The sequence below is a fragment of the Microtus pennsylvanicus genome, chromosome 7 (assembly GCF_037038515.1).
Source record: "Microtus pennsylvanicus isolate mMicPen1 chromosome 7, mMicPen1.hap1, whole genome shotgun sequence".
NCBI lineage: Eukaryota > Metazoa > Chordata > Mammalia > Rodentia > Cricetidae > Microtus > Microtus pennsylvanicus.
Window position 1 is genome coordinate 9,921,134 of NC_134585.1, and position 25,396 is coordinate 9,946,529.

Sequence of the window (25,396 nt, forward strand, 5' to 3'; positions counted from 1 at the left end):
TTAGCCAATCATATTACAGCATGCAGAGGGAACTCCCACATCAAGAAGTTCTCCAAGCATTCCCAGTAGAGCTCACTGAAACTGGTTGGCAAATGATAGTGGGCCAGAAGGGCAGAAGCAATAAGGAAAGGACTTGGGAGCAGAGGAGAGCCCACTGGGGTCAGAGTGATTCTTGTTCTGAACCAGGGCCCCCACACACCTGTGCTAGATTACCCACCTGCCTTGTAAGAGATGTTAGAAGTTCTTTAGAGAGAGGGAAACTGTTAAAGCTACATTCACAATTGTTTTGAACTAGATGAAAATGAAACCAGAGTGACAAGAATCATTGAAGTAGAAGTAAAGATTGAAAACCAGGTGACATAGAAAATAGTAGACTTTGGTTAGAGAGAGAGAGGAGGAGGGCGGGAGGGAGGGAGAGAGAGAGAGAGGTGGGGGGGAGAGATTATCTTTAAGGGCACACCTCCAGTGAACCGACTTCTCCACAGTGGGCACCACTTCTGAAAGCTGTCAGTCCTTCCCAGTAGAGCCCTAGGCTGGTACCCTATCTAGCCTTTGATATCTATGCCATAGGAGGACACTTAAGATTAAAATGAAATAGGAAAAACTGCATAAAATTCACAAAGTTAGTAGATTATTACAGCCAAGTTTCAAGATATAAGACTAATATACAAAAATAAGAGTCTTATATACTAGTAATGAACAAGCAGAATTATATTAAAACATAATGCCACATTAGCACCCTTCCTCAATACTTAGGCAAAAGCAGCACATATACATATATGAGGCAAGCTATTAGAAAAAAACTGATAAATAAATCAAAGGAGAATCAAATGCAGGGATAGATGTTCCATATCGAGGATTAGATTCAATGTTGTGAGGGTGGCACTTTGTCAGAACTTGGTAATAGAGTCACCACAATACAAATAAACATGCTTACTGCCTATATTTTGGACATTGACAAAGTGACTCTGAAGTTTATTTGGAGAAAAAAAAAGACCCAGAATAAAGAGGAAAACAGCAAAATGAAGTTACTGACTTCAAGACTCACTAGATGAGCCAGCCCAGCAGAGACTTGCCACCAAGCCTGATGACCAGCGTTCAATCACCAGGACCCACATGGTGGAAAGAGAGACCTCTGACCTCCGAATGTGTGCCTTGGTATGAATGTGCACTCATTCGCACACATGTGTGCATTCAAATCTTTAAACTACCATATCATGATAGAGTTGTATTGGTAAAAGAATAAACGCTAATTACTGAGAAGATCTCAGCTGTAAGTCACATAAGTATAGCCAGCTGATCTTTGGTCAAGAGGCGTAGGCGAACACAGCAACTGGAGTCCACATGCCCTAAATAAATAAGCAAACAAACAAACAAATAAGTAGGCAAGCATCAACTCAGAATAGATCACAGACCTAAACACAAACTGAACTAGCAAACATAGGAGAAACTCGAGATGGCTTTTGGCTTTGCTGATAGGATGTTAGAGTGACAATCTATGAGGAAAGAAGTCCTTGACAACAGCTGACTCCACATTCTTCCCAGATGCTGTTTGTCGGGGTGGGGTGGTTCTCAGAGATCTTACCTGACCTTTTTCCTTTCCAGACCAGGGAGGAAACTAAGGAGATGACTCTGCCGCCTGTCAAGTGTCTCCACCCCAGTTGTGTGATTTGTAACGGGTGAAAATGTCCAGCTGTCACTTGACAGCACAATGGTCCTCGTGATGCAGACTGGGGCAAAGATTCCATTTGTCAGTTTAATTGGAGCTCATGATAGTGTTTAGTCCACTGAAATGGGCAGAGCAAGGCCCAGGATCTGGTAATTTCTGAAGGGCTGCATTTACTGATTTCTGCTTGCTGCTTGCTGCTTGCCACTTGCCGCTTTCGGCCCCCAGGGAAGGATTTGGAGAAAGCTTCTTACATATTGTAAGGTTGAAGGTCTCCTTCCCTAGAACCTAGCCTCCCTTTCAATCATGGGCTCTGCTCTGTGGGCCGTACAGCCTGGACAAGAAGCCCTGATTCTTCTTGACTAAGTTGGTATCCATTACACATTGTCATGTATACCTTATCCTTGAGGCCACCATGGCCACAGGGCTGTGGGCCAGCACACCAGTGACCCAGGCAGGACTGTCAGAACATCTACATCCCATTGGGCTACTCGATCAAGACTGGGGCCTTGATGCCGCACATAGTACGCAAGCCTCTGAAGTAAACTATGTCACAGAAAGGTGTTGCTGATCCATGAAAGTGGCATCAGGCAGTGGGCACTGTCTGAAGTCACACAAACACTGTGACACCCTGTCGTGATGAATTAGAGTCAGGCCGGCACATACTCTCTAGACTAGCCTGGAAGGAAATAGTCTCAGTCTTGTAGTATAGTTTGCTTCTGCCTTGGGAGCAAGAAGTAACTATGGATAATAACACGAGCAAGTGTGGGTTATTCCTGTTAGTGTTAAAATTATAGAAGCAGGTGCTGGGAGGGCTTAGCGCTGGCCTACAGCCAAAGCCAACAGGGACACAAGGACGCAGTGTGCTTGATCAGGCCATAATGCTCTGCTGCCACCTAGTGGCACTGATATTACATGTTCAATGGCGTCACTTTATTTTCCTAGTTTGGGCTTCATCTTCATCAGGAAGCACCCAGACTATGTGTACCTTTCTGAAGTTGCTCTGTATGGAAGTTCTGTTGGCTACAGCAGCCAGCCTTCTTTGAGGGGGTCTTGGGTTAGCAGCCCCATGTACAGGGCACAGATCTGAGCTACAGTTGTGACCTGTGTAATTCTCTGTGTAGACTCTCTAATGTATTCTGTCTACCAGCTCATGATCAGAACTAACATGCCTGGAGCTACCCGTCAGTTGGCTTGAGTTTTCCGTGTTTCTGTAGCAGCATCCTTTCTCCAGAAAGGCACAATGTGCTTCATTAGTTGTGTTCCTACCCTGGCTTCTGCTCTTTGCTGAACTCTAAACTGAGCCTTGTCCCCGAAGTAAACAGAAGGAACATTCACTCAGTGAAAGTCCATTCCTTAGATGGCTTTCTTATGGAGCTTCTGCTGGAAATCATGTTCTGTTGCAAGAGGACCGGCTCATATTCACAGCTCACAGGGGGCAGGTCTTGAGAGTCCCACGCTGGCCAACTCCCTGAGATTCTTGTGGCCTCGAGGCCCAGACTCATTGCTCATCTCCAGTCTCACGTGTGCTTGGGTGAGCAGCCCTGTGTTTGCTGCCCTCTCCTGGATCCCCTAGGACTCCTCATCCCTGGCAGGTACCCTCACGCACCTTCACTTCCCACGCTTCTGGTCCTAATGAGATTCCCATCCAGACACAGCTGGGAAAACACATAGGTAGTAGGGGAAGGCAGCCGCCACCAGCTCCCAGGTAACAGAAGAGCCCCTCTGTGAGCTGGAGTGGGAACAGCTTTATCATCAGACTGTGTGACCGACTTTTCTTGATTCCAGATGGACCATGGTTGCCAGAGCCTAGAAATGTGTCTACCTGTGTTCATCCAGCCCCTACTTTTCTACAGCCTGTGGCTAAACTCTGGGGTGAGGGGGCATGGGATGAAGTTGTGTGTCTTCACATTCTGAGATTAAAATCATTTTGGGGTGCCTGGGGAGAAAGAAGAAGGTGCACACCTTTCTTCAGAGCTTGTGAGTTGCGCCTAATCGATCATCTCAGCTCCTGGCTCAGCAATGACCTCCTTACCACTGCTCTTCCCGCAACTACTCTTCTCATTGGCCGTTGCATGGCTCCTGTGCTTTAAGTCGTCTCTGGGCTTTTCACATACACTTTCAAACCTTCTGTGCTGAAAGCATCAGATAGTTAGTGCTGCTAGCCATGTGCAGTGAGAGCAGCCAGGGCACTTGAAAAACGTGTGCATCTCAGGTCACTGTGCCTCCTCACTGAAAACCCAGATATAGGAAGAATCAAATTCCAGAAAGTTCTTGTTGGTTTGGTGCCTGCTGCTGATGCGCTGGTTGGCTCAGGTGCCCTGGGTCTCTGCTGTGCAGGATCCACCCTCCTGCCTGTCCTAGAAGCCACTGTATTTGTCACACTTCACAAGAGGGGAAGCCTGTTTCCCCTAACTTCCTACAAACTGGAAGGTGGTGCCCAGAGCACCTCAGGACTCGGTCTCACCAAGTCGTAGCAACGGGCAACAGCTCAGTGCTTGCCTGCCCACTTTACAGCTGTGGCCAAAGCCCTGCTCTCATCTGTGGACCTTTGCTCATGTCCCCTAATGTTCTAAGAGACTGTGAGGCTGTAGCCCCAGGGCACTGTCTAGAGCCCTGGGCACTGGGAGGTCACCTTCACCTGCCCTTTCCAGAGCCCCCACGGAGGCCCTGTGACCTGTATCTTGAGGTACCTCTTCTGTGATTTACATGAGGGCTGTGCTGAGACAGACCACTTTATCACACCCACAGCCACACTACAGCATCTGTACAGATGTGCACCAGGTGACACATCTGGATCCTGCAGGCCTGAGTCCCATGTGTACTGACTCCTGAGAGGCGTTCGGGCTCCCTCCTCTGTAGCTGAGAATTCAGAGCCCTCTCTAGTGTGTTCTTGGACACACAGCTTTACAGGAGCCTCTAATATACTGATGTCACCATACAAAGGCAGAGCCTCAACCTATGAATAGCAAATTCATTTAGAGTTGTGGTTCTCAACCTGTGGGGTCAAATGAATTTTTCATAGGAGTTGCCTAAGACTATCAGAAAACACAGATATTTACATTACAATTCTTAACACTGGCAAATTATAATTATGAAATAGCAACAAAAGTACTTTTATGGTTGGCGGTCCACAGTGTGAGGAGCTGTATTAAAAGATCACAGAATTAGGAAGATTGGGAACCACTGCTTTAGAGGGAGTAGACTGAAGACAGGAGTCTTAAGTAAGTCATAGAATATGATGCCAGGGTGGCTGCACCATCGGGAAACTGTGTGTGAGCATGTGCGTGTGTAATGTGTATATGTGCATGTATATGTGTGTGTGTGTTTATGAGTGTGTATGTCCATGCATTCTCGCGTTCTCCACCCAGCCTTGGAATGGACTTTTAGGGGCACTGAGGGGCAATGCTCTGAACAGTTTCCTGAGTCGGGTGCAAACAAGGAGCAGAGTGACCCTGGACAGCCAAGGGCTTGCTCGGTGTGTCCCTGTCCAAGCCATGAAATTGGGGGGGGGGGGGCTCTTCTCTAATGAAATGCTGTTCTTCGTTATTTATGAAAGACATATCGTTAATGAGAGAGGATAGCTATCAAAATACTGACATACGCTCACATGGCGCCGAACATATTTCACAATTAGGCTTTCCCCAATGGAGAGGAATCGAAAGAACGGAGTCACCATCTGCTTTGTCCCTACTGTGTACAAATAAGCAGCTCTTGCCTCTTCTCCCTTCTCCTGGCCCAGGCAGCTCCCCAGCTCAGCAGCGGCCCTCCCTCTATCCTGCCCCAGTGCGGCATCCCTTCCCAACCTCTGCAGTCCATCTTTCCTGGCCCCATTTAAAGGTCTCCCGAGGGCTTCTTCGCAGCTAGACTGCTCCGAGGACCTGGCTCTGACTCTCTGAAGCTGTGGCCATGTCCCGAGACTTGCCAGGTTATGATAGCTCTCCCGTGATACCCCAGAAGTCCTCATAATCCTTGCCCCATCGATGTAACCCAGCCTTCCTGGAGGGCCTTCCTGGGCTCTATGATCTTGTGGAATGGTGTGGTACCAAGGATGTGTTCACTGCAGCCCTTTGGTCTCACCCATTGGGTTATGGCGTCTGTGTCACGGTGCCAGGGTCCTTGTGGAACCTGAAATCTATTCGTTTGTCCCTCCAAACCTACCATGGACCACAGGTCTCACAGCTGGAAGAACTATGTTGAGGCGTAAGCTCCACTTTGTTGTGAGGAAGGAAGTGGGTTACCCCTGCCACCTCAGTTTTCCTTGTCCTTAGAGCCGTGACCTGCAAGGCTGTGAAGAATGGTAAAGCTGGAACACTTTGAGAGGTTTTATTTTTCTCTTCTAATAAATTTACCAACACAACTGAAGTGTGTGTATGTGTGTGTGCGCGTGCGCGCGTGTGTGCGCACATGTATGTATTAAATAGATGATGGGATTGATCATTAAAATTCTTCCTCAAAGTGATATGGAAGTAGCAGAACTTTCTAGAGTATCAGTTTTCACCCTGCATGCTTTATTACACAGGCTTCAGAGCTCCATGCTAAATGGACGCCATCTTTGAAGGGTCCATGTTCCAAGGTGAGCCATGGTTCTGGCTCTTTTCAGGGACAGCCATTGAACAGAGCCAGGAGCAGCTAAAGAAACTAATGTGGCCAAATTGAGCTTCACAAAAACAGCCACTTAGTGCTCATGTGGGCAGTCTTGTGGGCCACCTCAAATGCTAGCCTCTTAGTGTGGTGGACCGAGGGACTGTCTCTATCCAGCGTAGAGACAAAGGACCAAGCCATAGCCAGTCAGGCAGCCCTCCCATCACACCATGCTCCTTGAAGAAAGGACCAAACAACTAGGAATCAGACACAACATTTTTCTTTAATGTATGCAACAGTTTTGAACTTTTCTGGGAATGATACAGACATTAATTTTAAAGCTGATAAAAGTAGGGTTTTTCACAGCGAAGCTAGTAGGGCCCTCACTGATGGCCACTGTGATGGCCACTTGTCCATGTGCCTCCTTTCTTCGTGGACTCCTATACTGGTTTCTCAGTGTGTTCAGGAGAGCTACCTTTCTGGCCTTTGGCTGATTTGTTGAATGAACCATAGGGAGCAAGCAGGTACTCCCTATTTCTCCAGGATCTCATACTTGGCTTGCCCCCGAGCCTGGCCAGACACTTCCAGAGCCCAGGCCTCTGGCCATATGCTAGACTAGTCAGCACGTATGCCAAGGTCAGAACCAGAGGCCAGGAGCCCTGGCAGTGCTATTTTTGAGTGGGGCACAGGCAGTCCACACACACATAGCAGACCTGCAAGGACAGGCCAGCATCCTCACCTCACACTCAAGGGACTGAAGTGATTCTGGACATTAGACCAGGAAAAGCAACATGAGACCATGGCTGTGCCCTTCCTCTTGGCACTGATCTGTAGGAAGAGGGTTGCATTTACATTTATACATTTGTTACTCGGAGGCAAACTTCCATTAGTTCTTACTCGGGACTTAGAGGTTTGTGGCACCAGCCTGGATCTTCCTTATGAAGAGATCCACATGAAATTCTAGCATGCCCCGCGGGTACAAAAGCCCACATTTCAGGTTTCTGGAGCCATGGTTGTTCTTAACCAGTTTTAGAAACCTGGAGTCACTGCCAAATGACTCCTCAAGATATAGTGGCTGCCCTGGCACCTGGGAGTCAGAGAAGTGGACAAGGAAGCCCTGTCAAGGACAGCTGGGCATACTGTGTTCTGATTGGTTCATTCCTCATGGCACAGCCTGTGTACAAAGAGCCTGGGTGACACGGTTTCTTCTTTTGTACCCACACACATGAGAGAACACTGAGAGTTGCCTGTGTGCCTGTGTGTTATTTGTAGCTGCTGTGTCCCCGTGGGAAATGTGATGTGTTTGGGGTTCTCATCATTTGAGACTGATATTGCCTATGATGGCCTAATCATCCAGACTTCAAAATGGTTGCTGCTGTTTTTCCTAGTGGACCCCAAATCAGTAGATGGGAGGGGGAGCTACATTCATGATTTGACCTCTGCCTCTCCCTGGTGGCATTCCCATTTGTGAACAGAAAGAAGGGACTTTCTGGACTTCCATTGTCTCCTATCTAGCTGCAGGGTGGGGTCTCCAGGCTTCTCTAAGTATTGGTAACAGGAAGAATGACTCTTTGGGTCACTCTGCTTTCCCTTGGTGACCAGTTTAATGATCCTTTCCCTAAAGTTTCCTAATATTGTGTAAGTGGTGTAAATTGGCTAGAGTTATTTCTGGTTTTAGCACATCGGGACCAGATACCACTGCCTTCTGTCCCTTTTCTGTTTCATTTAAAACTTTCCGGGATTGTTCTCTGTGACCTACAGTAAGCTGGGCTTTAGGTGGATGTTTCAATTCTGAGGTCCTTGGACATGGACCTGGGGTGGGGATGGGGTCTCATTGTTTAGTTGCTTTCCCGTTGACATCCTCATTTTAATTTTGACATGTCACTGTCTTGTCACTAAGCCCAGAACCTTAATGAGTTACATTTAGAGGGACAAGGTCACTATACTTCCTCCTGGGATGAGCTGTGATTGGAGGGCCAAAGGTTCGCTGGTCTGCATTCTCTCACAAAGGCTCCACTGGGACTCTTGGAATGCTACTGTCGCAGTTCCTGCAGTCCCCCTGAGCTGCTGCATGAACAGGGCTGTGTGGCATTCACCACTCGTGGCTCAGGCTGTTTCCTTTCCTGCATTGCCCCATTCACCCACGTGCAGGTTCCAGTCCTGGTTCTTTGCACAGTTCCCATTGTCCTCTCTGTGTGGGTACAGAGAGGGTTGTGCCCTTTTAGTTATCAGTGTCATATCCATTTGTGGACTGTGAGCATAGAAAACCAGCAGTGTGCTTAGTGTATAATCTAATAACTGTCATTTTAAACTTGGTGCCTATGCAGACGTATATGCTAAATATTACAAGTGGAAGATATGTATACTAAATGATATAAGTAGATGATATAGTAAATATTATAAGCAAATCCATCATACAGATTCCTCAGGATCTCCTCTGGGATGCCTGTTGGGAAATGGACACCTTCATCATGTTCCCTTGCCTCTATGGGGCTGTTCAGATATCATGCCCAAGGTCACCTCTGCCGGTACACAGCCTTCTCACATAGCCTTAGACTTGTCCATTTCAGAGACATTTGCTGCTCTGATGAATGGGGCAAAGAAAGGTGGCCAAAAGCCCAGTCCTGGGATCAAGGCCTTGGTGCTCAGAGCTCATACTCCCCTGTGTTTCTCTTTTAGGTAGGTGAGTTCCAGATAAGCCAGCCCTGCCAGTGACCTCCGTGTTTGGTGGCTGGTGCTCTGAGCCACAGTGCGCATCAGCATTTGGATCTATGGACCTGCTTTGAACCATAGAGCCTGCCTATGGGGGAAGGTGAGTTGCCCCAAAGCCCCTTCTGTGTTTTTATTTATTCATCTGGCATGGTGGAAACAAAGTCCGGCTCACCGTTAAGGAAGACACATGCAGGTAGTACTACTGTTCTTTGTTCTATTCTGCTCCATTCTTCCAGGTCCTCAGGGTCTGTGTATACTGTGGAGAGTTGGGACTCCTTTCCAGAGCTGTGAGCCAGTTATGCTACCCACACAGGCTGAAACCTGTCTCCTGGAGTTGGCCTGAGCAATCAGGAATCATAAGGCCAACACAGGTTTAGGGAATGGAGGACAGAAGCTGTGCTAGGCTAGTGATGGCCAGTATGGTACTGATGGGCACCATGGGTACTGATGGCCCGCATGGGTACTGATGGGCACCATGGGTACTGATGGGCACCATGGGTACTGATGGCCACCATGGATACTGATGGCCCGCATGGGTACTGATGGCCCGCATGGGTACTGATGGGCACCATGGGTACTGATGGCCCGCATGGATACTGATGACCCGCATGGGTACTGATGGGCACCATGGGTACTGATGGGCACCATGGGTACTGATGGGCACCATGGGTACTGATGGCCACCATGGGTACTGATGGGCACCATGGATACTGATGGCCACCATGGGTACTGATGGGCACCATGGGTACTGATGGGCACCATGGGTACTGATGGCCACCATGGGTACTGATGGCCACCATGGGTACTGATGGCCACCATGGGTACTGATGGCCCGCATGGGTACTGATGGCCCGCATGGGTACTGATGGCCACCATGGGTACTGATGGCCACCATGGGTACTGATGGGCACCATGGGTACTGATGGCCCGCATGGGTACTGATGGCCCGCATGGGTACTGATGGGCACCATGGGTACTGATGGCCCGCATGGGTACTGATGGGCACCATGGGTACTGATGGCCCGCATGGATACTGATGACCCGCATGGGTACTGATGGCCACCATGGGTACTGATGGGCACCATGGGTACTGATGGGCACCATGGGTACTGATGGGCACCATGGGTACTGATGGCCACCATGGGTACTGATGGGCACCATGGATACTGATGGCCACCATGGGTACTGATGGCCACCATGGGTACTGATGGGCACCATGGGTACTGATGGGCACCATGGGTACTGATGGGCACCATGGGTACTGATGGGCACCATGGGTACTGATGGCCACCATGGGTACTGATGGGCACCATGGATACTGATGGCCACCATGGGTACTGATGACCCGCATGGGTACTGATGGCCACCATGGGTACTGATGGGCACCATGGGTACTGATGGGCACCATGGGTACTGATGGGCACCATGGGTACTGATGGCCACCATGGGTACTGATGGGCACCATGGATACTGATGGCCACCATGGGTACTGATGGCCACCATGGGTACTGATGGGCACCATGGGTACTGATGGGCACCATGGGTACTGATGGGCACCATGGGTACTGATGGGCACCATGGGTACTGATGGCCACCATGGGTACTGATGGGCACCATGGATACTGATGGCCACCATGGGTACTGATGACCCGCATGGGTACTGATGGCCACCATGGGTACTGATGGGCACCATGGGTACTGATGGGCACCATGGGTACTGATGGGCACCATGGGTACTGATGGCCACCATGGGTACTGATGGGCACCATGGATACTGATGGCCACCATGGGTACTGATGGCCCGCATGGGTACTGATGGCCACCATGGGTACTGATGGGCACCATGGGTACTGATGGGCACCATGGATACTGATGGCCACCATGGGTACTGATGGCCCGCATGGGTACTGATGGCCCGCATGGGTACTGATGGCCACCATGGGTACTGATGGCCACCATGGGTACTGATGGGCACCATGGGTACTGATGGCCCGCATGGGTACTGATGGCCCGCATGGGTACTGATGGGCACCATGGGTACTGATGGCCCGCATGGGTACTGATGGGCACCATGGGTACTGATGGCCCGCATGGATACTGATGACCCGCATGGGTACTGATGGGCACCATGGGTACTGATGGGCACCATGGGTACTGATGGCCACCATGGATACTGATGGCCATGGGTACTGATGGGCACCATGGGTACTGATGGCCACCATGGGTACTGATGGCCACCATGGATACTGATGGCCACCATGGGTACTGATGGCCCGCATGGGTACTGATGGCCCGCATGGATACTGATGGCCACCATGGGTACTGATGGCCCGCATGGGTACTGATGGCCACCATGGGTACTGATGGGCACCATGGGTACTGATGGGCACCATGGGTACTGATGGCCACCATGGGTACTGATGGCCTGCATGGGTACTGATGGCCACCATGGGTACTGATGGGCACCATGGGTACTGATGGGCACCATGGGTACTGATGGGCACCATGGGTACTGATGGGCACCATGGATACTGATGGGCACCATGGATACTGGTGGGCACCATGGATACTGGTGGGCACCATGGGTACTGATGGGCACCATGGGTACTGATGGGCACCATGGGTACTGATGGCCACCATGGGTACTGATGGGCACCATGGATACTGATGGCCATGGGTACTGATGGCCACCATGGGGTTTTAGTCCTATTTTCTGCTTTCTGATACTATGGTAGAAGGAATTGTTTATTTTGGATTGTTCATTAGCATTCATGATGCTTTCTTATGATACGGTTAGTGCTTTCTAGTTGGGCACATGGGCACTAAAGAGATTTTTGCCTCTCATTGCAACTTTGGATGCTGTGAGTTCTGGAAAGCAAAGGACAGTGGGAGATGCAAGGGCCCAAGGTTACTTTCTCTATTCCTTCAGTGCCTCCTCCCCAGGCTTACTGCAGCCTGGACCTGCATGTTGAGTTGTAGCCTGATGAGAGCTCCCAGGAAAGGGTGAGAAAGGACCCACACTGCAGTTAAAGGCTTCAGTGCACAGACAGTGAGGTCAAGGATGCACCTAGGCCCTGTACGCAGGTGCTAGAGGGGCCACAGAGCAACTGACTGGAGGGTTAGTTAGTACTTGGGGAATCACTCTGCTCGCCACCCCCTCTGTTCTTCAGTCGTGGCCTGCACCCCTACTCTAGGACCTTACCAGTCCCCCAGGGAACTTCATGGATTGTCCCTTGCTGGGCCAGGCAGAGCTGGGCAACAGAGCTGGGAATTGTTGAGGTGGGAGAGGGTTTGCAGAGAATGAATTAGGCTGGGCAGGGCCCCAGGTATGGCTGTGCGTCAGAAGGAACAATACCATCTCGTCCTGTGTCATATGACTTTTCTGAAGAGTTATTTCTATTCATCCCAGATAGAGACAATGACGGACCAAAGGAATGATTCAATCTGATTGTACCTTGGTGAACTAATGAGGTATTGGAATCGGTGACAGCAGCATAGATAAGAGGTTACTTACAGGAGCAAGGGGAAATTATGGGTAGACAGCTGTATACCACTAAAGGCTTCTTATGTCTCCGAACCTACCCCAGCAATTACTGGGTAGAATACTGTTGAGGGGGGACCTTGTGAGCTTTCCACTTCTTCTGGGGTGGGGGTTAAAGGGACTGACTTGTGAATCTTGTAAAGGTTCCCAGAGGTAATTATACTCTATTTCAAGATGTTAAGGGCCATGCTGTGCCTGGAGGTCAGAGTCCTACCACACGCCCTCTGCTGGGTCCTGTGCTGACTAGACTTCCTGCTGCTGTGTGCTCTAGGATGAGATGGAAAGCTCTCTCTCCCACCTCTACCCAGAGGAGACTGATCCTCAAAGGTTGAGTCACCAGAGAGGGTCTGGAACAGTCTGTCTCAGATCTAGAACCAACAAACTCCTGAAGGCTCCATTTCTATAGCCAAGTGTCTGCACTGCCCAGAGCACACCTCTAGGAATTGCTGTGCCCTGTGTGATGGTCCATGGTCCTTCCCAGGCACACATTCCCTGAATGAGAGGCCATGCAGGCTCATGGAGCAGCAAGTTCAAGTGCTGAGATCGCAGGCATGCATACCTGACTAATTTATGTATTTTTGACTCAGAAATTATATACTGTAAATATACATGGTGGGGAGATCACAAGAGAAAGAGGGCATTCTCAGGACTAGATAAGTGACACCCCCATAAACCTGTACAGTTCTAGAGGCTGGAAGCTCAAGACCAACAGGGCCAGAAAGTCTACTGGTGTCTGGTGGGGATACTTCCGTGCGGAACCTCCTGAAACACTGCCTCCTTTGGAGACACAGATATGTGTTTTCATGTGACAGGAGGACCACCGACAAAGAGGGTCAGACTAGTCTCCCTGAGCCTCTTGTGAGACACTAGTTAGAAGGTGGAGGTCACAGCCTTGTCACCTTTTATTTTTTTACCTTTTTTTTTTTAAAGTAGGTTCTCACTATATAGTCCTAGCTGGCCCAGAACTTGCTGTAGACCAGACTATCCTTGAACTCACAGAGTTTTGACTGTCTCTACCTCTTGAGTACTGGAGGTTTACACTGCCACACCTAGTATATTTTCAACATGCAGATTTGAGGGGAAACATATGCCTCAAACTTAGCAATTTTATTACAACATTGCTCAATATACCAATTCAAAATATCTGGCACACTCAACTATTGTGGACTCCTTATGGTCCTACACACTAAAACAAAAACAGGGTACCTGAAATCCCATTTATAAAGTAAAGTATCAGGAATTTGGTACTATTGCCTAAACCTAAATGCATTAACAGAGGAAAGTATTTACCATATAATACTAAATGCAAGAAAGAGGAAAATGTGGGCAGTTTGGTCCTGTTTTGTTTAAAAGATACAGTGATGGAACCTAGGCAATACGCCTCCCAACATTGCAGATCCCAGGCTGGTGGTCTTTCTGGGGAGCACTTAATATGTTATTTCTCTATACTGGATATCCATTGCTTATATTATTTGCTTGGTGAGGCTTTGGGACCCTCTTTCTTTTCTGTGCTGTGGTGAGCATTGCAGAGTTAGTAGCAATGTCTGTGCTCACAGTAACTGACTCCTTCCATGGTACAGTCTGCCTTCAGTACAGCCCATAGCTCCTCCTGGCCTTTTCCTTCTCATATTTGCTTGCCTGGGTCTCGGTCATTACCTCCCCTGATCTTGTATAAGTAGCTGGATAAAGTCAGTGTATTAGTATCAAGCAGCATGGGATAGCTGCTCTCTCCTGCTGGTAGCAGAAATGCTCAGCCTGATGGTGGCCAATGTGCATGCTATCCCTCCATTTAGGTCTCAAGTACTTGAGCCTTGTGCACATCACAGCCCACACCTGGACCACCTTAAATGATGCAGCATGCTCAGCCCCTTCCGAGTGTGTGCATAGGCTTGCTTCTCAGGGCTGACTACAATTAATTAAAAATGTCGAAGGCAAGCATTTCCAGTCTGTCATTTTGGGTATCTAACCTTTGTGAGGACTTTTCTGTTTACCTGGTTCCTCGAGAACTTGCAAGTGTGTCTCCAGTCAATCCAAGGCAGCCCCATAGTCAATGGCTAGAGACCTGTCTCTGCCCAAGCTGTACATGGACAGTCAGCGCGATGACAGTGTCTGATTCGAAAAGCTGTGTCTGGATTAATGCTATCCAGCCCCCCTCCCCATTTCAGGCTAAGCTGCTATGTCCTGCAGGCACACTGGCTTGTTCAGTCCTGTTGGGGGCAGGAGCCATTGAAATGACAGCCATGAGTGCTGGGTGCCCCTCCAAAGGGCACAAGGGGAGCTGGGCGAAAAGTAGGTCACATGTGCCTGGGCGATGTCACGCGGTTCCCACCCCAGGCCAATGGGATGGGTGGCCTCTTTCGGTTGAAAACAAAACATCACTCTAATTTTTCTCTTAGCATTTCATCTTCTCTAAACGGGGAGAGTAACCATCTGTCTGGCTCCCACACCCAACTCCATCCTCCTGACCCCACGGGGCTGCTTTGTTCGGAGGTAAGGGGATTCTGTGGGCCTGGGTGAGGGGTCAGCTGAGCAGGACAGGTGGCCGAGACTGACAGAATCCTAGCTCAGATCTCCAGGTGGTGTGGTAGAGCCTGCCAAGGTCATGTATGTGATGTGTTGGGAGAAGGTGCTGAAGGAACTGCCATGATGGTGCACAGACCTCTGCTGGGCAGTGGGAAGAGCGGAGCTGGGTTGTATGTACTAGCGGCTTTAGATATTCCGATAGTGCGTCCTCCGCTTTCATAATGCCCTTCTTTGGGGGAGGACCCATAGCATTGTAATGTTCTTTACTATTGAGGTGGTGTTATTTGCTAAAAAGAAAGCATACAATTTTACGGATGTTTTGTCGGCTAGAAATACCAGCTATGGAAAGGAATATGGTCTCTACCCTTGACCATATGAACCATCCTTAGGAATGAAGGTCCAGTGCTGTCTGGATCAACTAGTTCCTTCAGTCCTGTTAGAGACTTAAACCTCTGAAGTTATTTGGAAAGTTATTTGTTTCCACGGGTAAGAGTACTATGAAGCTCAAACTCAGAATCCAAATAGCAAAAGATCTGTGCACACATATTATTAATAAATGGAAAAGTATACTTTGGAGTTTAATATTTACATTGAGCAATTTACTAGTTCTCTTATTGCCAGGCAGGACATTGAACATGATCACCACCACCACATGGTAAAGTGTTTGTGAATGTATAGTAGTTTTTAAATATTTATAGAAACAAATATACATTTTATAGCTTATAAATAACAAAATTTCACATTTTTCCTGTCCTGTAAATGAGCTCAAGTGTGCAGTGCCTCAGGATGTTCCAATGTACGTGTTTGGCAAACAAGTTGCATGTTTAACAAGCATATATGTGTTTGCAGGATCTAGCTATATCTCCCATATTCAGACGTGGGGAAATGCTTCCAGAAATAGTGTACCAGAACAAGAATTGTAGCAATTTAACCTGAGTGTGTTCCACCAGAATTTTTTTCCTTTCAGATGAAATTTGTGTTTATTCTAGTTCTTTGGGGAACATGGATGTGTGACCAACATTGTAAGGATGAGCACCAGAACTTTGGGTTATGCCCTGTGGTCCATCTCTGTGTGTGGCACAGTAGCTATTCCCTTGGTTGACAAAGCAGGGCTCACAAAGACTCCTTGTACAATCAACCTACAGCCTTAGAGTGAATCTTATATGTTTTCTAAAGAGTATTTCTTTAACTGGCTACAATCTTGAGGGAGCGGAGAGTTTCATTTGTTTGGGTTTTTGTTTGTTTGACTAAGACAGAAATGCGCAACATTTTCTTTATGTGTAGCTGTTGATCTGATGCCTGGAGAAAGCCCCATCCACTGATGCAGTTTTAGCATTGCCTCGCTCTTTGTCCCTCCAGTAACGTGGGTCCTGGAAACCAGACTAAATGTGAGGGCTCACCCGTAGCATGTGAAGACAGTTGTGACAAGCACACATGCTCATGTGACATTTGAAATCATAATTTTTCCCATTATTTCTTAGGTGAGGGGTGAGGGCTGCTGCCTCTGGAAATGAACCCATTCCTGCAATGTGGGTATGCTTTATGTCCCCCATACCCATTAGGAAAGATTACAGCACAAATATAGTTATGCAGAAGCAATAGAGCCATGTCCTGGGGTGGTGTACAGAGGAGAATCCTAACCCAGACTGGAGTGCCTGACTCTGTGCCTGTCCTCTGTCCCCATGTACACTGTACTTTTTGTCCACATTGCCCTCCCTCATCATATTCATTGTGCTGAGCCGTGGACTATGTGGGACTTGAAGGGCCACCTATGAAGTTTGGTCTGGTAGTATCTTAAAACAAGCCACCATCCCAGTATTCTGTGTCTGAGATGTATGTGATGTTCCAGGAGACAGCTGGGCCCTGCTCAGAGGCCAGAAGCCCCAATAAAGCATTCTCTCACCGAGAAGAGGGGCCTGGGGAAGATTTGCAGTGAGGAGCACCCCACAGCTGGAGACATCCTGATTCTGATGGAGTAGGCTTCAGAGGACCAATGTCTCAATACTGGGAGCTGGGATCAGGAGGTCCCAAAAGTGCATGGGGCCCTCCTGTTGCAGAACTGTTGGGTACAGTGGTGCCTACCAGGTGTTCCAGTTTAGCCATAGAGCATCTGGCCTCTGTGTTTTGGCTGCTGTGCTTATGAAACAGAACAGGTTTGTCCAGGTGTGATCTCTGCACCTCCACCATCCCCTTAGGACCCTGTAGAGATGCAGAGTCTGTTCTGCCTGCCTCAGATCAGTGAAGTCAGAACCTCTGGGCTGGGTCATGTAGGACAGGCCTCCCTGGTGGTATATGTCATGTCCACTCAGAGTGAGAACCCCTGGTGTGGTTGTGACATGAAATTTAAAGGCAGGACTTCGGATGCAACTGGAGTTGGATGTAGAGGATACAGACTTGAGTACCAGGTCTGAGAGAGCAGAAGATGCTCTGCCTATGAGTGATTACTGGGTTGAATGCAAGCAGACCACTTAGTGGGGCATTTGAGGTCGAGTCACATTGTGTCCAACCAGAGCTTTCTGTAGGAAAGGACACAGGCTGCCCCCCTCCCGGTACCTATTGGAGCTGAGGCTTGTCTCTGGAGATGAGGAACACACTTGCTAGAACTCAAGGTTAGGAATAGCATAAGCCCAAGGCCAGTGCTGGAGCAGGGAAGATGTGCAGAAGCTGTGGCTCCTGCTGACTCAGAACTGCCACTGGGAAAGGTAGACAAAGGCCACTCAGTGGAGTGGTCTGGAGAGGTGAGGAGGCTGCAGTAGCTGCATTTGAGCTCTAGTCAGATGGCCTTAGTGAAGAAAGAGCCTGTCTGTAGCTGGGAAACAGGCCGTGGCAAAGCTGAGGGCTGAACGGGATAGCCTAGATGCAGACTCTGTCTTCCTGCTTCATGGCAATGAATGCCACCTGCCTCCTCTTCCTTTACACAGGCACACACATTCTAACTGCTGGTATGGGGCACAGTCATTAAAAACAATGTGAGGAGAGGACAAAGAAACCTGTATATGACTATGCTTGCCTGGTGGTGGTGGCACACACCTTTAATCCCAGCACTTGGGAGGCAGAGGCAAGCAGTTCTCTGAGTTCAAGACCACACTGGTCTACAGAGTGAGTTCCAGGACAGCTGGGGCCACATAGAGAAACTGTGTTGGCGGGGGTGGGGAGGAGACTCAGTTAGAAAGGTACTCGTGGGACCTGAGTTCCATCCCCAGAACCCATGTGAAAAGCCAGGCATAGTGGCATAAACACTCCAGCACTGGAGTGACAGATAGGCAGGTCTCTGGGAATTCCTTGGCCAGTGAGAGACTGCTCTCAAAAACCAGAGTGGGTTGCACCTTAGGAATAAATCTGAGATTGTCCTCTGGTTTCCACATGGGTGCATGGGTACGAGTGTGCATTAATGCATATGATGTCTGCACACACATGCTATCCGGAGAGTAATCAAAACATCACAAAGGATTAGGGGGCAGGAGAGAATGTCTGGTTTTGTTTTGCTATAATCAAAGTGACATTTAGATCACTAAGAATGAATAAGCTAGTCGTCAATATTGGGTCAAAATGCTACTGGGTCAATTAGTCTTTTTTTAAAAAAGTACTAAATTTAAAACTTCACACAACTTTTGGTATAGAATAATGAGCTACAGGCATAGAAATTACATGCTGACCTTTTTATATGTCTTTTTTTGGAGAAAGAGTTGCAGTCCATACACACACACACACACACACACACACACACACACACACACACACCAGAAAGCCCGAGTGCACAGTGGACAGGCAGGAACGCTGTTGGCTCATCATTCGGGCAGCACCTTTCCAACAGTGCAGTGTTGCAACAAAGCACAGAATCCTAAGCAGCGGGACAGATGAGTGTGCACAGTAGGAAGAAACTGACAGGCAACCTTGTGCAGGTCGGCAGGAGTTGGGATGGCAGGCTTGGTTGGGTGTGAACTGGCACTGCTTTGCGGAACATGGCTGGTCATGTCTGCCAACATATTAGTGCAGACACTCTTTAACCATACCGCTTTTGATGTTAAGTCAGGTCTCTTCCCTGGTCAAACCTTATTGCACAGAGATCCTTGTCTGGAGTGGTTTATTAAAAATAATCAAAATTATTATTAAGTAATAATTCCCATAGTCAATCTTGGCTGAAGTAAGTCCTAACACGGCCCCATGGAGACTTAGCCTCCAGACAACAGTGACTTCTTTCCTTGGCTCAGACAAGGTACTGCTGAAGCCATCAACGGAGACACGGCAAGCACTTGTAGTGGTGTTCACATCATGTAGCTCCGGTTTGCAGTATGATCTGTGATACTGACCAAGATCCATACTGCCGCCCAACAGCATAGGTGAATCTCGGTGTCAAAGAGGCCAGGCAGAGGAGACAGAGGGAGCCCTGCAGTACAGGGCCCTTAGTGGCTCCTGGCAATGCCTTACTTTGGATGGGAGTGTTGTAGGTTATGAATTAGTATTGCATGGTAAGTGCTGAGTGACATTTGAGCTATCCCCTTCACATTTGTGGCATTATTGTGCCTGTGCTTAAAGTGTAAGTCCCACACATATGTAGTATGTGGTACTTGTTCAAGGCAGGGCTAGGCAAAGCCCAGCAACTCAGATGTGGTTTATGGCTAGCTGGGGTCCCCTCCAGAGTAATTCACTGGCATTACTGTTGTTCTTAGAGAAGACTCTGCTGTGCTGGCAATTTGAAAAGTGTGTTTGGGTTGGCTGAGCTGGGGGATGATATCAGCACAGTGATGGATCCACAGCTGTACAGTTACAACACTCAAGGGTCCCAATAGCCCTACTCTGATAGGGCATTCTCTTCCTGACCAGTCCCTGGGCTGTGTCCAGTGAACAACTAGTCTCCAAAGACCTTGGGCCCACAGCACCAGGAGGAAAGGAGGAAGGACCTGTGGCTGAACCACAACCGAACATCACAACTTCCTGCCTCATTGCTTCTGGTAGGGACCACATGGGGTCTCCTATAGATCTTTCTCGGTAATATTCCTGTTCAACAGCCTCCATAACCTACCAAGCTCTTTGTGGCTGAATTCAGTAGTTTTAACTCTAAGGTATCATGCTTGGGCTTTTAAACTTATTTTGCCTAGGCAGTATTTAATAAGTTCATAAATCTGCATTTGGGTTTTGGTAAGTAAATACAGCATTTATTTTTTCATCTACACATCTATTTCTTTGTCTATCACACACTGAAATAGAAATGAGCCAAATGCATCCAAAATAAATTAAACAGGCAGCAGCGAGGCTTTTGGGATTAGACCATGAGCGGATTGAAGGCAGAGTACTTCTCTGGGGCAATGCTGTTTTGAGGATTAAGTCTAATCCTGAGCTGCGGAGGAGGCAGGGCAGCTCAGTGCTGTCACGTGGAATAGAGACTGCATCCTTGAACTGCCTTTGTATAGTCCCCTACTGAGCCAGCCCAGTCCAGACATTGCCAGACCCTCAGGTGCCCTGGGATCATCTGGTACACAGTATGTGGCGTGAGGGAGATGCTGTCACCCTAGACACACACATAGGGCATTTCCAGGATCCTGCTGTATGTTCACATGTATTCAGGTCCTTGGCAACTATGAGATTTGGGTGCAAGGACTTTGTGAGTGGCAGGGCGAGGGCAGGGGTCTTAGGGAGTTTCTGGGCTGGAACCTCTGGCTCTGGTCACTGAGCCATTAGTCTGTGAATCTCTGGGGCCCTCGTGGGCCCGGATCTCATGCTGATTTTCCCTGGGTTTGGCGAAGCTGTCTCCTGCACAGTGCTGCTGAGCCCAGCTGTCGGCTTGCTGAGGCTTATCTCCTTAATTTGATCCTTCATAGCTTGTAGTCACACTGGAAACTTTACATTTTTCTTTTTAGTTTTTTTACCTGTTATTTTTTAAACCTGTCATTTTGTTTCAGATTTATCTAAATTTACTTTTATTTGTATTTTAATTTTTCAGTATGTTTATCTTGCATTTTTTCTTTATGTCACATTGTCTTTACTTTTCAAATCATTTCCTTTCTGTGTACCACTTATTTCCATTCTCTTTAAATCTTTTGCTCATATGTGTCATTTCTATTGGTAATCTTATTTTCACTTCAGTCTTTCATCTTTTTTCCTTTTTAAAAAAATAATTTGGAAAGATTCTTAATAATTTTAGTTATGTTTTCTGATTTTTTTATTTTATCTGAAATAATATGCTTTTTGCAGGGCAATAGTGAAATTATTGCCCAGACCTTGCAACACAAAGAAATGACCTATCAATCTAATTTAGTTTGTTTTTTCTCTCAGGGTTAATCATGATCAATGATTTTGTCTGTGTTGATGAATGAATGTTCTGAAATCATTAATGTGGGCATCCATGGGGACGCCCTCCCAGGACAGCTGGGAGCTATGTTCCTCTCTTGCTCCACATTGACCTCCATGGAGATCTTCATGATCTCAGCAGCCGCTGTCCTTGTTGCCTGCAGCCTCACGAGGACAAGCCTGCTAGAAGCCCTGACCTGCAGTGCGAATTCCCTTCCCACGCGGGGTTGATGGGCCTGTGCCCAGCCCCTGTCAGCTGTGTCACCACACTGGACAGCTACCTCTGCCCTTGCCCTAATCCGTGTATCAAACAGGCAGTGGTCTGTCCGCAGTTTTTTTCTTCCCACTGAGGCGGCTGAGCTAACCATGAGCCTTCTTAGGACAGAAAATCTGCCCCCTCAGTAAGCACCTGTTGGCACCTATAGTACTCTTTGCATTCTCTGAATAGACTTTCTGGGGCGGGGATGTCAGGGAAGGCTGCCAGTGTACAGTCCTGACATGGGCAGGGCATCCTATCTCTGGACAGCCCTGTGAAGCTGCCCTGTCCCTTCATGTCCCCTGTATAAAAAACCCAACCGAGGAAGATACTTCTCTTAGTAGAGCCAGCAGTGGGCTACCACTGGGCAGAATGCCTGTTCTCCAGTTCCTGCTGGACCACTTGGGCACAGAGTGTGCCAGGGACTTGAGCTGTATGAGAGTCTCAAAGAGGCTCCAGCTGACTGACTTCTAGTAGCCAGTTTTTAGTTATAGCAGGTTAGGCTTCAATGCTCACGTCTAGGATTTAGCAAAGAGGCTCATCCTTGCCTGCGTTCTTCTGCATCTGTTATCTTCTGGAAGGACAGCCATGCTTCCTGCCACAGGGACACTGTTGCTTTGAAAATGTGGGGGAGCCAGAGGCCATCCTGGAACAGAACCCTTGTGACACTCTGAGAGCAGGGCCTAAAATTGCTGCTCTGTGACACCATATGATTAAGGGAGCAAGCATAGGCAGGAAGAACGTTTGTTCCGCTAGACAGCAGTGAGATTGTCTAGCAGTTTCATGTCACCTCTGACAAGCTTCTTGCACCACTTGGCATGTGTCTTGAAGGAGTAAGTGAGGGGCAGTGACGTGGGATGGGGTCTTTCACCAGGAGCAAGTTCTGTGGCCCAGTTCAGAGATCCTGCAAGCTACCCCGGACACTTCCTGTAGCTCCTTCTTCCACAGCTGCCTAGGGATTTTTCCCCCATAAAAATAGCATTTCCTGCTTAGCCTTCTTGCTTTTCACACTGGTGGCATCTTCTCCTTCATTAGATATGTTTAAAAGCTTTCTTGGTTCCTACACTTTTCATGTGCATTAAGATATTATCTATGGTTCTTTGTTTTAGTAATATCCGGAATTTGGAGTTCTTCGGCTTTGTCACCCACCACCAGTAAAAGTAATAACAGGGACACAGATGTGACACCAAGCATGTGTGCAGGACATTTGTGTGCTAGGGAATTATCTTCTCCTGACTTAAGTGCTTCCTGCTATTCCCTTTGGTTTGATATGATCAGTGAGACTGTAAATTATATTTGGTGCTTTTCCACTATCTGTGCAGGGCTACACGTTTGTCCAGATGAGTATCCTGTCCAGTACCCACATCCTATCTGGTGACTGTGTTCCTTGCTTGGGTGTGCTGAGGTCTCTGCCTGGCACATGGCGAACAGCTGTTAGTGTTTAGCCATTGCTTACTAAAGTGTGTGTGGGTACTGACTTTCTTTATCGGTGACACGGGCAGAATACCTGGTCTTGTATTGCCTATCCACCCCACACTCTGCAAGGCACTGTGCAACATCAGTCTACTTATGAATTGCTGACCCTACATATTACCATTTAGTTTGGACTATTAGCATTTCTGTCTAGACAGAATTTGGGATTGGATCTTAGTTGATACACATGCTCCATTTCATTGTTTCTCCTACATCTTTCCCAAGCGAACATACGCACATACAGGGATGCACATGAGCCAGGAGTGAGTATCCTAGCTATACCGCTGCTCTCCAGTGCTTCCTGATAAGACTTTTGCTTTTAAAAAAATATTAATTTATTGCATGTATGTAGGTACACATATGTTGCGGCACACATGTGGAAGTAGAGGAGAAACCTATAGAACCCTGTTCTCTCTATGTATCATGTCCTGGGGAAATGCATGCAGCATGGCCTTTACCTGCTAAGCCATTTTCTAGCCCTTCTGTTAAGATTTTGTTGTATTTTAGTCATCCTGGTAGGCATATAGTGATAGACACTGTGACTTTAAATTGCTTGTCCTCTTAACTGCTGAGGCTGACTGCCTTTTGGGAAACAGCCGTCCCTCTGTATCCCCTGGAGTATTGGTCCTAGATCTACCCAGCTCTCCAAGATCCCCACACATCCCAGAATTCCCCAGATGCTCAGTGAGATGGTATAGTGTTTGATGGAACTCTCCCACATCTTTTGTGTGTTCTTTGTATTAGGTAAATTAGAACACCTAATGCAATATAAATGCTCTGTACACAACTGCCACACTGCTCAAATAATAATAAGGAAAAAAGTTCAGTACAGATACAGTTTCCTTTTTCCAATTTTTTTTTTATCTATTGGTTGGTTGAATCTGGTCACACAGACTGCCCCTTCAGGATGCACCTGTTCAAGTCTCTTGCCCCCTTTTCTACACAGAGCATAGAGATGCTCCTCGGTTCGGAGGCTTAGCAAAGAAGCAACGTGCAGCAAACGTCTGCCCACGGACTGCTTTTCCCTCTGTTGATGGGGTGGGAACACAGAGAATCTTCATTCTAATGTGGCTCATCACCTCATTTGGTCTGAGTAGCTAATAGCTTTTTAGGTGTAACAAGCCCTTGTTCCTACCTTGTACTAATACCTTGTGCTGTGCAGAGATTCCTGTGATGTTTCCTGTTGGCCTCACTGGGATTGTTCTGAGGGAGACTCTGGAACGGCGTGCTCGGTCCTCACGTTCCTACTTGCGGGTCCTCTGACAGGCTGTCCCCTGCTTTGCCATGGTTTGAGCACCAGGTTCTGACTCTTAGATCCTCCATCAATTCGTCTCTTCTCACACCACACACTGACTCACTTTCTGTGGCTGTGTGTGTAGAATACTAAGACAATGAGTCTTCTGGGTACCACAGCATCACAGTGCTGCCCTGGACAGGGAGCTGCAGATTAGGTCAGAAGTCCTGGGGATCGTGTTACATGGTGGATGCTCTCCGTGGTCCCCTGCTACTGCCATCGTGCTCCTGTCCCCGGGAATTTTTCAAATTTGAAATGAATTTTCCCAAAGAATTGGCCCTATAGATCAATTTGAAAGAATCAATGTCCTTAGCTCTGATTACTTGAGTCTGTCAGGTCCATTTAGGTCTTAAGTACTTCTCCATAATAAGATCTGGTTTTCTATGTAAAAATTCTGAATATCACTTTTTTAGGGTTATCCCCAACTCTGAATTTTTTATATTCTTCCAATTGTATCTTCTTAAAACTTAATTTTTAACCCCAGCTGTAATAAAACGTTAGCTTAGTCACTCTGATAAGATCCCTTATGATGTCATCTGTAGGTCATTTGGGTTTCATGTGCCCACCTTATCCTGTGTACTGTTGTTCTTCCTTCCGAGTTTCTCACCATGTCCACAGTGGGAAGGAACATCCACTACACATCCTAGAGGGCCATTCCCTGGAGCCCATTGCTTGCAAGTTGCCAACTCAGTACTTTCCAACAGGAAAACAGTCCCCTAGCTAGAACTTCTAATCTAGTTTGGAGATGTCTTGGGATTCCTTGTTGGGAGCTACATGTAGCCCTAGGTAGCCCAAGGCAGGCACTGGTCCATTGCAGTTCTTTCTGAAATCATCAACTATGTACTTAGGTCACTGTTCCAGGTTGCAGCTGACTTGCAGATAAGATCAGAAAACATGGGGTTCGTTGCTGTTGCATGGTGGACAGTCTCCATGGGCTTCTGCTGCTTCTGTCCCGCAATGCTTAGCCCAGAATGCGCCCTCCTGCTCTCATTGTTTCCAGACATCCTCTAGTGGTGGCTAAACTGGTCCTTTCCCATTCAAGGAAGTTGTCCTGGGTAC

The 25,396-nt window shown here is 47.9% G+C and overlaps 1 protein-coding gene across 10 annotated transcripts in view; it reads left to right on the forward strand.

The window, feature by feature from the left end:
* Pcbp3 (poly(rC) binding protein 3) overlaps positions 1-25,396 on the forward strand; it is a 181,756-nt gene that overhangs the window by 112,524 nt on the left and 43,836 nt on the right. For all 10 annotated transcript variants that reach the window (XM_075979881.1, XM_075979885.1, XM_075979883.1 and 7 more), the window contains one exon: positions 8,930-9,062. In XM_075979881.1, coding sequence (XP_075835996.1) covers positions 9,053-9,062 — 10 coding nt within the window. In that variant the 5' untranslated portion in view covers positions 8,930-9,052. The remainder of the gene's footprint in view (positions 1-8,929; positions 9,063-25,396) is intronic.